This window comes from Electrophorus electricus, chromosome 24 (assembly GCF_013358815.1).
Source record: "Electrophorus electricus isolate fEleEle1 chromosome 24, fEleEle1.pri, whole genome shotgun sequence".
Classification (NCBI taxonomy): Eukaryota; Metazoa; Chordata; class Actinopteri; order Gymnotiformes; family Gymnotidae; genus Electrophorus; species Electrophorus electricus.
In genome coordinates, this window is record NC_049558.1 from 8,399,161 (window position 1) to 8,413,135 (window position 13,975).

Consider the following 13,975-nt stretch of genomic DNA (forward strand, 5'->3'; position numbering starts at 1 on the left):
AAGGATGTTCTACATCTCCCTCCTCCAACCATACTGACGGCAGCCCACTTCTACCTGTGCGCCATACATCCCACTGGCTATTACAGCGCTGGTGGAACAGCTGCGTTAAGCCAGCACACCACGTCGTGTTTGGGCTGGAGTCCTTCCAAACAAAGCCAACGGAAAGTGCTAAGGAAACTACCCGCGGCTGACCACGGCTGTCCGTTAGGGAGTTGGCCCCGTGGGCACGCTTGGTCTCCTGCTTTGCTTGTGCATTTGTGGTGTGTGTATGTGTGTGTGTGCGCGCGGGTGCGTGTGTGTTGTACCTACCCCAGATGCATGGTGCGAATGTGCCTCTGGATTCCTGAGGAGGTGCTGAGCACCTTGTCACAGTTCTTCCACAAACACTTGAACATCACCTTCATGGAGTTCTGGAGTGCACGCAGGAGAAGGAGCAGAGAGAGGAGTGTCAAGGTGGGCCCCTCGGAAGGGACGTCCCCTGGGCCCTCTGGAAACCTCGGGGGAGGTCCGTACAAACGGCACTTGTGCGTTGTTAGCTACTGGCTAAACTTGTGAAATACACTTTTGCTAGCAAGAAGGAGGCCAAGAAAGAAAGAAGAACCTTTGGAGATTTTTTTTTAAAGCGTTTTTGTCTATTAAAAGTTAGTATGTCATAAGGTACTGATCAAAGCTCAGAGAAGGGTTATAAAAGACCAGAAGCAAATATTACACTTCCCCTCAGGATGACTTGGCATTCAGTCATAATCCTCCCAGCCATTTAAATGCAGAAAAGGAAGAACATATAAAGGATTTAAATACACTCAGAGAGAGAGAGAGAGAGAGCCCCCAACCCCATCTAGCCAGTATGGCCACCATTAATCATTATGAAGGTCTGATTATGCAAGTCCTGTCCCAGTTCACTGCACACAAGCCTTTCTCATGGCTCTTATGTAATCAGCCTACTACTGCCTCCCAGTTGGGAGCCCAGGCCCAGAATTCCAAACCAAACACGTTCGTCAAACACACAGAGTTCAAGCCCACAGGTAGGAACAGCAAGCTTTGTGCGAGAGGTGTTCACGCCCGCCGCTCCACGTGTGCGTGGCCCCCGCCTCCCTGCGCTTCCTGGATCTTCCTCAGGGCCCCTGGAGGAGGGAGTGCAGCTCCACCAAGCGGGACGGCGTCGGAGAGCCAGCAACGTCCGAGGCGCGGCGTGTAGCGCTTTCAGGACGCAGGTGGGGACGTCGCAAGAGTAACCTAAGTTTTGGCTGAGCGGCCGCGGGGAGGAGCCAGGATTAGCTGATTTCCCAGCGTCCCACTGAGGCAAAAAGGCATGCCTTGGCCTGCTTGGTTAGGACTGGAGAAAGTGAGTGGGTGTGTATCTGAGCCATGGTTCAGCCACAGCAGAGAGAGGGAGAGAGCGCGCACAAACTGGTTCCTCTAGGTTGATGAACTTAACCCTTTACAGACACTAACAGTCATTGTTAAATGGAATCATTCTTTTGTGTTCAACCTGTGACACTGTATATAATTTGCTAGAGGCACAAGAACTTCAGCAAATCAGCCATGGTTTGAATGAAACTACCATGGTTTGAATGAAACTACCATGGCATAAATGCATGGTTTCATGGTCAAGTGAGATGCATGAAATTGCCTCTGTTCAAGTTTTGCTGGATTTTGTTACTATTCTTCAGGCGCTCCTTTCCATTCAATACAGAAAGATTCTATTCATAATTTTCGGCTTTCTGCATAAGGAGAAACAAACAAATGTTCCCACTCACGTAAGTATTTGTACAGAAGGGATAATTCATCCAACGTAAATGAAAACCACACAGACTCGTAACTACCACTCATACATCCATTGGCTCAAAAAACCCAGATGTAAATGTAAATGTTTTGTGACTATTTCCCAACATGGTTTTGGTGAATGGCAGGCCGTCAGGAGGCCATTCTGCAGAGCTTTAACTAGTCTAACTAGTCTCTCTAATTAGCCTCTCTAACTAGTCTAACTAACTAGCCTCTCTAACTAGTCTCTCTACCTAGCCTCTCTAACTAGTCTAACTAGCCTCTATAACTAGTGTAACTAGCCTGTCTAATTAGTATCTATAACTAGTCCAAATAGCCTCTCTAACTAATCTAACTAACTAGCCTCTATAACTAGTCTAAATTGCCTCTCTAACTAGGCTCTCTAATTAGTCTCTCTACCTAGCCTCTCTAACTAGTCTAACTAGCCTCTATAACTAGTGTAACTAGCCTCTCTAATTAGTATCTATAACTAGTCCAAATAGCCTCTCTAACTAACTAGCCTCTATAACTAGTCTAATTAGCCTCTCTAACTAGTCTCTCTAATGCCTCTCTAACTAGTCTCTATAACTAGTCTAATTAGCCTCTAACTAGTCTCTATAACTAGTCTAATTAGCCTCTCTAACTAGTCTAACTAGTCTCTCTAATTAGCTTCTCTAACTAGTCTAATTAGCCTCTAACTAGTCTCTATAACTAGTCTAATTAGTCTCTCTAACTAGTCTAAATAGCCTCTTTAACTAATCTAACTAACTAGCCTCTATAACTAGTCTAATTAGCCTCTCTAACTAGTCTCTCTAATTAGCCTCTATAACTAGTCTCTATAACTAGTCTAATTAGCCTCTATAACTAGTCTAACGAGTCTCTCTAATTAGCCTCTCTAACTAGTCTCTATAACTAGTCTAATTAGCCTATCTAACTAGTCTCTATAACTAGTCTAATTAGTCTCTCTAACTAGTCTAAATAGCCTATTTAACTAATCTAACTAACTAGCCTCTATAACTAGTCTAACTAGCCTGTCTAACTAGTCTCTCTAACTAGCCTCACTAGTCTAACTATTCTCTAACCAGTCTATCCAACTAGTCTCCTTTGGCTTGTGACGAGGAGACTCTCCTGATGTACTCAAGCGTTATAGAGGGAAAGACCACAGGTGGCTCGCTGTCGGCCATGTTCTCCCTGACCCCAACTCTCACGAGTGTGGCCATATGTCAGGGCTTTTCTATCCTTCCATATTACTTTAATTCGCTGTGTATTTTCAGATATTGCCCTCCTGCTTGTTGCTGCCTCATTTTCCACACACACACACACACACACACACACACACACACACACACTTCACTTAATGCAATGCTGCCACTTCTTCCATGACTCAGTGGTCAGGGGAGGACAGCCAAAAGCAACAGCTTCCTGACCCTGACACCACATCCGTGTCTTGGAACGACTCCATATACAAAAAAAATAAATAAAGAGGAAACAAACGGAACAGGGTGGAATGAGAGAAATCAAGCCATTCTTCTTAAAGGTGTGAGGGGGGACAGGACCCCCTATGGCAGGGCCAGGGGTTTGGTGGGATGCGGCTAAATCACGGTGCAGAAATGCTTCTTGACAGGTCGAGCAAATTGCTCTGTGACAGCGCGGGGTTCCGCACAGTTGTACTCTGGGTCCATCTGTAGGTCATGCTTCTATAGGGACACGCTGGGTGGACTTACAGTTATGGTGCGGGGACTTCGCACCTGGCCGTGGTTGGAACGTCTAGTCGGGGAACGCGCCGGTCACAGAGCTCCGTCACCTTCTGCCGTGGCAAGACCTCTACAGTGTCCGTGGTTAACTAATGGGGCTGCTCGTATCCTTATAGGATGACTTTACCCTCGTGTGCCGCACCACCCCCTGGCTTTCACTGTGTGGTGAGCCTCGGGGGGTTTGTTAACAGGTGTGTGTTACTAGTGCGACCGACCGTGCTAGACCTCCGGTGATTCCGCTGCCACCTACCTTTCGTTTCCGGGGGATGGGGTCCTCAAACGGGAAGTGCGTGCTCTCAGCTTCCTCGATGCTGTCCTCCCCCTGCGAGGAGAGCAAGAAGCTCTTGATGACATCATTGGAAAGGGGCGGGGACGGCGTGGAGGGCACCGACTGGTCGCTGGCGTCCCAGCTCCAGTTGCCGCTGGTGGAGCTGCTGTAGCTAGCCGATAAGCTCTCCTTCCACCCTCTGCTGGCCGCTTCTGGAACTGAACCTGCGGGCAGAGCACGGTAGCGTTCTAGTGTTCTGGAGGAGATTATTATTATTATTTTTTTTTAAATCCACGCCGGCTAGTCTCCGGATCAGGCTCCAGGCCGTGGAACCTGCCTGCACAACTCTCAAAACGCCTCCGCATGAGGGGCGTCGACAGGCATCACAGAGTCAGGACTGCAAACAGGACGATATGGGTTTGGTGTGGAGAGGAGAATGGAAACAATTCATCTGGGGAATAATATTTCTGGTAATTCCATTCCTCTCCAAAAGAATTCGGAACGGTTTTGCTACGCCAGTTCCTTTGCACTGTGCAGAAGGGACAGTGTGTCAGAGATGGTATCCCCAAGTAGTTTCTGGCTGAAGCAATGAGCAGAAATTCCAAAAAGTCTCATGCTTCAGATATGCACAGTGAGTCTGGCTCCGGTAATCAAGTACTAAACTAACTGAAGATTTAAAATTAGTTTTCAGCATCGGGTGGCGAAGACCGCAGCATTTATAGTTGAGAATGAAAGCGCACGGCTCGCGGCGTCGGAGGTGACGCGCGTGACGCGTTACTGCCGGCCCTTCCCCCAGCTCGGAGCTGACCTGAGCTTGTAGAAACACACCACTTACACACTCCGCTGACACTTTAAAAAGACCAGTGACCGCTAACCTTGGGCATGGCACTTAAGGGTGCCACCATCCTGTGCATGGATGCTTGCATTACAGCATATGACACTGTGCTGACCCTTACGCTGTTGAAAGAGAAACGAATAGATGAAGGGATGCACAGACGGACAGGAGAAACTCGCTTGGTTACAGGCAATAATGTCGGCATGACCAGACCATGGCATGACAGGGCAGCAGCTATAAATAAAACGGCCTGGGATGAAGGCCATCTGCGTGGTGACAATAGCCATGGAAACAGCATCTGCCATGGCGACACGCAGGGTAAGGAGGTACTGCTAGGCACGGTCTGAGAGGAGCTCTTGGGGGGGGGGGGGGGGGGGGGGGAAACCTACCTGAGGCTCCAGAACTGGCATTGAGCACCAGGGGGCTGGTGGACAGAGTGCTCAGGACGGTGGCCGCCATCACCTCTTTATCAGCATGGCCCGAGGGATTTCTGAGAGAGAGAGAGAGAGAGAGAGAGAGAGAGATACTCAATTCCTGTCTAACCAGCTGATTCACTGAAACCACACCATCAGAGATATCAGATTAAAAGATATGCATCACTGTATCTTTTATTCTTTCATTTCATTTGAAATTTATGCATTAATGAGCTTAAAGAAAACCCTTTGTTGTTGGTTTTTTTTTGGCTGAGGGAAATTTATTTAATTTACCTTCACAGTGAACAACAAAATGTAAAACACTCGGCTCAAAACACTCATGCCACTCTATGATATGACATTTTCAGATCTGGGCCTCTGTAGATGCCGTACCACATGTCTGCCGGTAAATGCACACTTACTTGCACAACATGGTACGCAAACACACAAAGGTCCGATACAAGTGAAGTCCTTTCCTGATTTTAATCCTTCACAGTTAAGTATGATATATGATAATGCCAAACCACGCTGGCCTGAAGCTTGATTGCTCTTCTTTCGTTCTCTCTCCCTCCCTCCCTCCCTCCCTCTCGCTCTCTCATGTGGCGAGGAGTTTTGCTGGCAAACATACACCATGTGCATTGCAACAGTCTTGTGCTTCTGCGCAGAAAGCCTGGGAAACCCTGGCACGGCGTGCAGGAGACGAGGCCAGCATTGCTAGTGTTCCAGACTCCTTGCTTATCTTTGGGGGGAATGGGGGGGATGGGAAGTGTGTGTGTGTGTGTGGGGCGGGGGGGGGGGGGGGGCTTCCTTGTCTAGCCGCTCCGTGGAACTGACCGGAAGGGTCCTGAGCTGCTGGCTAGCCCTGCATGGTCAGAGGAGCAGGGTGGCTCATCGCTTGGCTCTCTCCCCCCCACCACGAGGACAGCGTGGTTCTGGGCGGCCTCCGCAGGTTGTCTGTTTGCAGGCGGTCAACAGCACATGGGCGGAAGCATGGGGCGACGCTGCTCTCTGGCCGAGGGCTCACCGAGCGTGCCTCGGTAGCCTTCCTCGCACCGGGGCCCCGCTGGTCCCCGAGCTCGTTGCGTGTAATGGAAAATTCCAGTGCAACAAACATGTGCCCAGATGGACAGTGTGCAATGCACATTCAAACACTGTGGCCCGAATATCAGCTTTATTTATTCAGTGTGTGTGTGTGTGTGTGTGTGTGTGTGTGTGTGTGTGTGTCTTCATATTAGTAAATCAACAACAGGATTTTGTGTGGCTCCGTGGAGAGCTCCAATAACAGTTTGGACTGGGCACATGCGAGAGAATATGGAAATTCTGGAATTACCTCCTCATCATCCTCGGAGATAGAGGATGGCTATCGCAAGATGGAAAAGAGAAAGTGAGGTGGAGAGAGACACGCGAGAGAAAAGAGACACGACACCGACAGGAGGAAAAGCCACTCGCTGGAAAGATAAACCGGAACAAATACGATACTGCAAATAAACAGGAATAAATGAGAGAATTCTGACGAGGTATTAAAACACCGCTCCGTCTCGCCCTTTCAGACAGAAACACATACGCACACATACACACACTTAGAGACTTCCTGTCGCAGTCGAGACTTTTGCAAGAAACACACATGGGCAAATTAAGTTACGGATGCACAGTTCACCCGATCAACACTAATCTAATAAAGCGCAAAGCACAGAGAACTAAGACATCTCTGTGTTACATAATCAGAAATCCCCCACACACACACCCCCCCCCCCATGCTTCCTCTCACATGCTTCCTCCCTCCCACTCTCCCTCCATCCCTCCGTCTCGCCTCTTTATTCTTTCTCTCTCTCTTTTTCCCTTCTTCTTCTCCGCCTGCTCTCACGCCACTACGATCTCACTCCCTTGCTTGATGCCCTCATCTCATGCTGGAGGCCGAGCCTCTGCTGAAATGACAAATGAGGTGTAGGAAGAAAGGAAATGAGAGAGAGAGGGAGGGAGAGGGAGGGAGAGAGAGAGAGAGAGAGAGAGAGAGAGAGTGAGGGAGAGAGGGAGAGGAGAGGAGAGAGAGAGAGAGAGGGAGGGAGGGAGGGAGAGAGAGAGAGAGGGAGGGAGGGAGAGAGAGAGAGAGGGAGGGAGAGAGGGAGGGAGGGAGGGAGGGAGAGGGAGGGAGGGAGGGAGGGAGAGAGGGAGGAACAGAGCACAGAAAGTGCAACCATATTGTCACGCTAAACAGTCTCAGTCATTTCTCCCTCTTCTGCAGTCACTCTTACTTACCAACCCCCCCCCACATACACGCGCGCGACTGCCTCTTTAAGGGCCGAGTCCGGGAGTTCCTCTTCCTCCTCCTCCTCCTCCTCCTCCCCCCGCCCTTCGCTTCACGGCTACACAACCAGAGCAAACTGGTTTGGGGCCGCTCCGAAAGCCAAGCCCAGGGAGTCGGCCAAGTCAGGCCTGGCCTCCGCCAGCTGCCAAGAGGCTGCCGCACTCCCCTTCGGCTGGGTCAACGTCCAAATATCTCACTGCAAGAAAGAGCCCAGGACGGGAGGCGCAAAAAAACGATCGGTCGAGGAGAATCGGCAAAGCGAGCAGCGTCAATAAATTATGAAGCAATTGCCTCGTTCTCAAACGAGAAAAACAGAGGGAGAGAGAGAGAGGGGGGAAGAGTGTAAAGAGAAGAGTTTGGGTCAGAGGGGGGACTCCAGTTGTGCTCACAGAGCGCTGGACTATCACAGACGGTGTGTGCTACTTGGTTTACTACGTGTCTGACCGCGTGTGTAAGAGTGTGTGTGTGCTGAGGTGCACACACCATCCCCGCTCCCTTGCCCCATCCCAATCACACGTGCATTCATCACTGCCCACACCGTGCTCTCATAATCTCTCCCTGACGCTGCTCGTCTGCGAGTCCTGCACGGCCCTGGCACACTTTAGACATGCGGAGCCCTTTTGGCTTCTTTTTCTCCGTATTAAAAATCTGTTTTCTCCGCTCACTCGTGCTTCAACACGCCTTACTCTGTTGTTCTTTTCTACAGCTATCACATGTCCAACAGCGACTCTCCCCATGCGCGCGCGCACGCGCACACGCACACACACACACACAGAACACAAGGCTACTTGGACAGTGGTTTCAACATCCAGATTCAAATAATTTCACCCAGACGTGACAGTTATGTGTATTTGTATGCTATTTACATGTATATATGTACCTTGTGCTCCAACTATTTTGCCATAAATCATGCCACTGTTCAGATGGAATCCAGAAATATTTTTAGATTTTAACTTCTGTTTTTTTTTTTAGATTTTTTTAGCCACTTATCTGACTTCTCCGGTTCTTGTTGTGATCACTGGAAGCAGTATAGAAATTTAAGCTGAACAGGAAGAATACTGTCATTTATTTGCATGTTATATAATCAGCCAATCAGCAAATCAATCAATCAATCAATCAATCAATAGCTCTCTAGCAACCTCTAGTGGTTTTCTTCTTATAAAAGCTATCAGTCGTGTCTGCTAATGTCATAAGGTGGTCCGAGGGGTGTGTGTGTGTGTGTGTGTGTGAGGTGTGTGAGGTGTGTATCCTGCCACAGCACAAGTGCTTTACAAGTTAGCCAGTTGTCTTTCCCACGTCAGACTCTGGGACAGACGATCTGTCTGGAAGACGATATAGCGTCACCCCACCCAGTCTGGCTTCAGGGCTCTCAAACTTACACTCACCAAATATTTCGACCCGGTCCAACTGACTGGTAGAAATGCTTCAGCGCTGCCGTTTGTTTCAGGGATCATTTTTCAATTCTCTCTGCCCACACACTTATAACTCCTTTCTCCTTGTTTTCCCCCCTGAGCCCCCTCACCACACGCACACACACACACATACACACACACTTTCCTGACATTGAGCCTTTCCGTTTCTCAGCGTTTTCCCGCAAGGGCTCTTAATCACGTTTGGCTACATCATGGCGTGAGATTCATACTTCAGTCTGTCCCAGCAAACGTGTACACACACACACACACACACACACACACAAAATGAGTCACATAAGGGTTGGAGTGTATCTGTACATGTGTTACCGTAATGCGCTCACATTTACAGTAAAATAAGCACTAATGGTATTACAATGCTACAAATCACTTTTATGTCTAGCAGCTGTATCTCACTTTGCTGTGTTAAACACTACCCTCACTAGAAGGATGGCCAGGTGGCCACTTTTATGCTGGGTAGGCCGGTTTTTCTGCCCTGCCGTGCCTTCGTCTCGCACGACGCCTGCGCGTCGTCCTCCTGAAGTGAACAGCTATTCGCTTTCCACTAAGAGTGTCATTACGGCGTGTCACACCAAACACCTTGTAGTTCATCAGTTGACCAGGCTCACCTTGTACCTCACCTACCTGCTAGTCCATTCTGAGTGGCAGTCACAAAAAAGTAAAGTTAGAAGGTTTTCTCCTGAATAACACAAATAATGACAAGTGAACTGGTCATCCACAGAATCTGCAAAATCTGGCAAGACATATTGTCTGGTTTCCTGTTTAAATTTATGCCTTGTAGTTAAAACCAAAGGTTATTAAGTCAAAGATCTCTGTGTCAAGGAATCCAGCCTTTAAAAACAACTTTATTTCAATTTTCTTTAAACGTCCTTTGATACTTCAGCTTGTAATTACTATAACATTTTCCTGTAAATACACAAAAATTACATACTTATATAACATCACCAAATAAGGAAAAAAAATTCAGGGATTCAGTAGGCTAGTCTGACTGGGATACAGTAGGCTAGTCTGACTGGGATACAGTAGGCTAGTCTTACTAGGATACTCTGGACTGTTCTGATTGGGATACAGTAGGCTGTTCTGACTGGGATACTTTGGACTCTTCTGACTGGGTTATACTAGACCTGCATCAAAGCCATTAGCCCATGACTGTAGTAGCTCACATGCAACAATGAAGGTCTGTGGTTTTACACAGCAGAGGCCATGTAACCTAAGTAGAGAATGGTGCAGGGAGCAACAGCCGTCTGCTTAAAGGTAGCCTGTGTGTGTGTGTGTGTGTGTGTCTGCCAGGAATGCCTCACTCCTCCAGGGAAGGGAGAGGACAGCTGGACTAGGCTAGAGAGGATAAGTTGCCTGGAACCCCCCCTTAGCAAACACAACCACCACCATCAGGCACATGGTGACCTCCAGCCCTACAGGGCTTCCAGAGCGGGCCCTCCGTGCCCCGCCTCCCGCCTCCGGCCAACTGCCCCTGTCTCTCTTCTTGAGCCTGGGGCAAAAAAGAAGAAGAAAAAGAAACCCTGCGATCTTCATAACGCGTGGCTGCGTTATGTGGGGACCTCCAGACACGTTTTAAAAAATATTGCCAGTTAATGTTGCTATCAGCTTCTACAAGCCCCCAGCATGGCACAACTGCACAAGGCTATCCGGTGGACGACATTCGAGTTGTTAGCATTCTTGATGCTAGCACTGCAGTGTACGACTGCACTGTCGCAGGGTGTACCCCATCTGTTGGCACCCACAACTCCTCAGCCACCCTGCACCCTGTCGGTCAGCGGCCAGTGGTTATTAAATAGATGGAGGACCACTGACATGATCAAGGCTTGCCTGGGGCTGCTTTATTGCACGTGATCTGATCACAGCAGTGTTGCTTCGGTTTTCGCACGTGACAGTCTCGGTCAAGAGTGGTCCACCATCCAAAAATACCCATCCTGCAGTGGCTGTCTGGACAGTTCTGCTGGGGGGTGTGGGGTGCAGATTTTGTCACAGTTGTTAGAGGTTTAGGGTCCACACAAATGCAAAATTATCTTTGCTGAGACGGTGTATTTTTGATCGTAAAACAAAAAAAGACCAATGCATTGAGATTTCAAAATAAATGAACAAAGGTTCAAGCCTGACCATGTTTATAGGACTGTCGGACAGATTTTTTATTCAGATTGTTTATTCTATATATTAGTGGTATTCTTTCAGCACAGAAATGCATGCATTGTGTATAATGTATTAAAGAACAAGTCCACACTACTGAGCAATCAATTTTTCTTACTGACTTTCTCAAAATAAATCTAATAAAATGGAGACACTTTGTGTTACTCAGCTTAGCCATATGTGTTTAGCAGGTGTGTAACTATAGAAATGCAACTATAATGGTTTCTGTACAATTTCTAACTATCACCCAAATGTGAATCTAAAAAAAAATACGTTGTTGCCGAAATTGTAGTTACAGTATAAGGGACAGAGCTCCATAATCCCAGAGGCATGACCATCTAAAACTTTGCTGTGTTTGATAGATGACACAAGAACTTGGACTAATGTTGCAACATTCAGATTTATCAATGGCAAAATTTGCTGTTTACATTGTCTGGGTGTAGTACCATTGCCTAGTATCAGCAGTGTGTGTGTGTGAGTGAGAGAGAAAGAGAGAGAGAGACTTGTATGCCAAATGATGTTCATCTCTAGTGTGAGTGTGTGGGGGCAACTATGTGGATGTATATTAAATAACGGCATGTGTGTTAGAGAGAGAGAGAGAGAGAGAGAGAGAGAGAGAGAGAGCACTGGCACTGTAAAGCAGGCTAAGGCAGGCAGAGAGAGACACAACCACAACTCCTCTGGGGTGAAGTCTCCGCCCCAGTGATGTGTGTGTGTGTGTGCGCGCCTAGCCTGGCCTGGCAGCACATGTGGGCCGATAGCAGCTTGAGTAAACAGAAGAGGCCTTGGCTGATAGCACTGCAGAGACATGCTCCATTACTGACAACACTCACTACTGGCTTAACTCCAATGAGAGAAGGCAGGAGAGAGTGAGAGAGAGAGAGAGAGAGAGAGAGAGAGAGAGAGGGGGGGGGGGGGGTAAAGAAACAGAAAGGAGGAGAAAGTGATAGTACAGGTCTAACCCACCTCCACACCCCACAGAAGTTCCTTATGTATTATCCATATAATCAAATATATTATCAGAGCAAGACTACTGGAACCACAATAAAAGTCACATGCTAAGTAAAAATGTTTCTTAAAAAACTCAAATATGAAATGATATAAAATTGCTTGTTTTGCAAAAAAAGACGATAAAAATGTACTGATTGCAAAATATCTATTAAAGTTTGGCCAGGATGTTCTAACCCTCCCACGCTTCCACCCTCTGTTGCACCGTTAACACGTTAGCCTTGCATACTGAGGTCAACCTTGTGGGCAGCATCGACACTTGAGTGCGAAAGCTGCTTTTCTACTGGTCACTGTCGACTGGAGTGACACCGTGGCCACACCCACTATCTGTTAGCGTGACTGACAAAAAACAGAACCACTGTTTGGCTGCTAGCAAATCGAAGCGAGAATCAATTGTATTTAAGTACGCTTACAGAAGAGTTTATGCTTAGATTTTTAACAATATATATTCTATTTACGTGCAATTTATTATTTGGTCAGCTTAGAGATAATTAGCTTAGCTTTCTTACGTCAGTCAGCTAGCTAACTAATTACTTAAAAGTGTGAATAAAGCAACAGACGTCACATATAAAAGTCGGCCATAAACCAACCAGTTTGTTAAATAAAAGTAATCAAATACAAAATGGTCAAACATAACATTTCTGTCAAGAAGAAAGTTCTGTGTAACCACACGCTTCTCTCTACCACCCCTCAAAGGCCATCTTCTCCACAAACGTCCAGAAAGCGCTGTCCAAGCACAACTGGCCGATAGTTTCTTAAACCTTAAGCACATATCCAACCTAGTTTGAGTTCAGGTTTGTGTCCAAACCTGTGTCCTGTCCACTAAAACCAGCATGCAGCATTCTGGGTGTCTCCACAGACGGAGTCACATGAGCCTTCCGAACAGCAGACCATTCTAACAACTAACGATTTTCTAGCTACAAGAATCAAAGGGATGTCATGTGGTTTTACAGAATGTCATCCTTATTGAGCTGTATGCTCCCCCCCCCCCCAAAAAAAAGAGGTGGGTGGGGGGTGGTTAAGCTCACCACGTCTTCATCGGTCCCTGAGGTCATGTAAACAGGCGGTGGGTTGGGAAGCCAACTTTCTAGCTATCTTGTAAAAATAATCCTTACACATTAAAGGATCTGACCTTGCAGCTAACAGATCTAGTCAACTTGAATCCCAGCCCATGTTATTAACAAAATCATTTCTTCGGTGAATCTACTTACGTTAGTAACAGGCCAGTGAGGTCTCTGAAAACTCTGTTATCGTCATCTCACGGTCCTCCTCAGAGAAGTTGTGCGCGAACCTTCAAACCAAGCAACGTGGTGCATTATGGATATTCCTTTACCCGCTAGGGTACCTCGCTTATTGCGGTGCGTTGTGGGATCAACTACATGCCACAGCGGACCCCCAGAGTTCTTCTTTCAGAGGTGCATAGTGAATATTGCAGTTTCAAACAAAAGGTCTGAGAGCTTGAAAAAGAGGTTTTGGGTGCCTGACCAAAAGTCGGAACTGCAGCAGCAAATGAATCAGTTACGAAAACAAACAAATAAATCGATCACTAAAAACAAAATAAATCAACACATGCTTGTCTTGACTCACGATATGTAAACGACATCATTAAAAATTTAAATGAGATCATTTGCTATTAATACCTTCTTGTTTTCAGTGCATGAAGTTAATGAATTTTTAAGGAGCCTATTTATTTAGAATTGCAGAATCGATACTTTTGCACATTTGGTTTTGTGCAGAAGAAAACAAGTGTCCAAAAAAGTAACTCCATACTTACAGAAAAGTGCACAGAAACCTGGAAGACCATGGTAGCCTGGCTGTAACAGTGGACTAGCATATGTGGAAGAAAGGAGAACCCGGGACGTTTTGGGCACTGCATGAGTACCACACCTTCCTGTCAACAGTGACGCCTGTAGCACTCGGGGGGGGATGTGGGTCACCTCGCTATATTTAGGCCTGCTAGAGAGAGAAGGCCCTGCTGCTGTGCCACGCGAAGGCTGCCCGAGGGGCATTCGTGTGCCGGGGACGTGCCGTGATGTCGTTTCCCTGTACGTGTGCC

General features: G+C 47.3%; 1 protein-coding gene and 1 long non-coding RNA gene across 4 annotated transcripts in view; both read right to left on the bottom strand.

Annotated features, from left to right (window-relative positions):
* Positions 1–13,975, bottom strand: part of si:rp71-79p20.2 (zinc finger protein 704) — a 37,532-nt gene that overhangs the window by 4,851 nt on the left and 18,706 nt on the right. For all 3 annotated transcript variants that reach the window (XM_035522633.1, XM_035522632.1, XM_035522631.1), the window contains exons 3-5: positions 5,008–5,108; positions 3,766–4,007; positions 310–410 (exon numbers count right to left, since the gene is read on the bottom strand). In XM_035522633.1, coding sequence (XP_035378526.1) covers positions 310–410; positions 3,766–4,007; positions 5,008–5,108 — 444 coding nt within the window. The remainder of the gene's footprint in view (positions 1–309; positions 411–3,765; positions 4,008–5,007; positions 5,109–13,975) is intronic.
* Positions 9,642–13,805, bottom strand: LOC113576379. Its single transcript, XR_003410505.2, has 3 exons — positions 13,694–13,805; positions 13,131–13,210; positions 9,642–10,255 (listed from the first exon to the last, which is right to left on the bottom strand). It is a non-coding gene; the product is annotated as an uncharacterized LOC113576379 (long non-coding RNA).